Source organism: Mus caroli, chromosome 3, assembly GCF_900094665.2.
Source record: "Mus caroli chromosome 3, CAROLI_EIJ_v1.1, whole genome shotgun sequence".
Classification (NCBI taxonomy): domain Eukaryota; kingdom Metazoa; phylum Chordata; class Mammalia; order Rodentia; family Muridae; genus Mus; species Mus caroli.
The window spans coordinates 131907500-131909935 of record NC_034572.1 but is presented as its reverse complement, the minus strand read 5'-3'; the positions used below and the strand labels follow the sequence as shown (position 1 = coordinate 131909935).

The following is a 2436-nucleotide window of genomic DNA, read 5'->3' as shown; positions in this document are numbered from 1 at the left end:
GGAATGGACGAGTGGAGATTTCTTCCCCTGAAGCAGCTACTCCAACCACCACACTGACACCCCAGCCTTTGTGGGCTGCCTCAAGGGCTGATCTCTGTGTGCACGAAGATGAGAGTCAGTCACAGGCATTCATCACCCACCCTGAAAATGCCCTCTTTCCCAGAAACCCCAAGAGAGGAGGGACGACACACAGCCTTTTAAAGAAATGGTGACAGATGCCCAAAGACGTTTAGTAATTTTAACTTTTTTGAGTAATTATATTTAACAAGTATCTTTAAAATTTAACCTATTAACAGAAATTGAGCAAATCTAAAGCTTATAATTGCTTTCTATTTTAATTTTATATCCTATATCCACAATACAAGTGAGTAACTCCAGACTACTACTCTCTCGTGGGTTATAAAAATCAGCTACAAATAGACTTAAATGTCAGACCTGAAACTTTCAAACTACTAGAAGAAAATATAAGGGAAATAAAGACATTGAATGGGGAGACTTTTTTTGGGTAAGATCTTAATGTAGGAGGCGAAAGCAGAAATAAACAGATGGGGCACAGCAAACGAAAGACCTCTGCATAGCAGAGGGAAACAGTTGGGGCAGAGCACAGGCATCTGATGATGGGCTGGTACCTAGATTTTATAAGAAACTCCCCAAAACCAAACAGCCTGGGCAAGGGATAGAAAAACAACATTTCTCAAAACCAGACACAGACAGCAAATAGCTACATGAAAAACTGTTCAACATCACTAATTCAAACCACAACATATCAAGTCATTCCAGTGAGAATGACAACTATCAGAAAGGCTGCAAAGGAGCTTTCTAGACTTCGCCATGCAAGGAGACGTGGCAGGAGCTGTCTGAGCTGTCCACCCCTCTGGCCTCAGAATGCTCATTAGCTATAGAAAATGATTAGGAAAGCCACTGACTGAATTTTGGGGGGGGGGGGAGGGTATAGGGGACTTTAGGGATAGCATTTGACATAGCCTCTGTTTCATCTTGGGGGGGGGGGGGAGGGAGGGTAAGTCAAACACAATGCCATATAGGAAGAATTACAAAAGGCCAGCAGAGAATCTAAACGAGGGAGGAAGTTCAAACAGACTTGGAAAGCTTCTGAGATTCTGATTCCAACAGAAGGGATTCTATGACAAGGCAGGGAACAGGCAAGAATGAATGGCACAGGTGGGATTCGGGCCAGGCGTGGATGATGGTTTCTGGAAGAGAAGGAAAGACAGAAAGGAGAGATAGAAATGTACACCAGCTCTTAGTAACCTTGGAGAAGGTCCAAAAGAAGACAGCTCTCCAAGAGTGTGACAGTGTGAAGGCCAAGGTTACGGTAAGAAAGGAGCCGGTGAGAGTGTGGTTTCACTTGCCTGGGACTGGGATGCAAGTGTGTCCTCATCAGACAGGATGGGGAATTCAGTCTGTGTGTGTGTGAGTGAACACAGAGGGTCATGGTGAACACAGCAGACCCACACAGACTGAACTGCAATGGAAGAGAGAGGTTCAAGGGGCGAGTCTACAAGTTCATCCTGTCAATGAACTACGGCTGGAAGGTAACACTACTGAGGGAGAACAAACACCAGGACTGGAGCGAGGGGATGCTGTTAGGTTAGAAGAGCCGAGCTGTTTTGACTTGATGAGAAAGAAGACTTCTTATGGGCACCACACACAGCTTCCAAAAGCAAGTCACCCATCACCTCGCATCCGAGTCACACTGTCAGGCTGTTGGATGGCAAAGGTGAGCTAAATGAAGACATGCCAAGACACCATGAAACATGTGATATCACATGAAGACATGCCATACACCACGAAACATGTGACACCACACACAATGCCTCATCGTCAAGTTTAAGCTAACCTTCCTAAGAATAACTTCTCTACCCATAAACTTTCCTTGCTGGAAAAACTCCTTCCTGAGGAGAGGAGAGCAACGAAGTGGATCAGGCAGGCAAAGCATTCATACACATAAATAAATCTAAAAGTTTATTTTTTCCTAATTAAAGATTTCAGTGCAAGAAGCTGTCAGAAGTAACTGTAGGACACGATTTAATGTTGGTGACACACTACTAGACTCTCCATCCTTCGCTCAGGTGTGTGTATCCAGTTCCAAAGCCCATGCTCTTCACACTAAACCTCTCATTTTAGTGAGCATCTTTCCCTGAGCCCTTCTGTAATTCCCCATTCAATAGGTCCAAGTAGCTCAAGGAGCTATTTCCAGCCCCTGCTTTCTCAAGAAGTAATTCCTACCAAAGCTGTTTCAGAACCAAAGCTTTAATCATGAGGAAACCGCACTTCAGAAAAGAAACCGAAGCTCAAAAAGAATGCGGGCACATGTACTCACCATGACCTTCACATTGCCAATGCACTCAAAGGAGTAATCCACGCCTCCATCTGTCATCTCAATGAGGACTTCCTGGATGGATTTACTGAAGTCTT

The 2436-nt window shown here is 44.5% G+C and overlaps 1 protein-coding gene across 1 annotated transcript in view; it reads right to left on the bottom strand.

Annotated features, from left to right (window-relative positions):
- Positions 1-4: 4 nt before the first annotated feature.
- Positions 5-2436, bottom strand: part of LOC110291938 (alcohol dehydrogenase class-3-like) — a gene marked incomplete at its 3' end in the record, with an annotated part of 10464 nt that continues 8032 nt past the window's right edge. Inside the window, exons 6-7 of the mRNA XM_021159132.1 lie at positions 2342-2433; positions 5-94 (exon numbers count right to left, since the gene is read on the bottom strand). Coding sequence (XP_021014791.1) covers positions 5-94; positions 2342-2433 — 182 coding nt within the window. The remainder of the gene's footprint in view (positions 95-2341; positions 2434-2436) is intronic.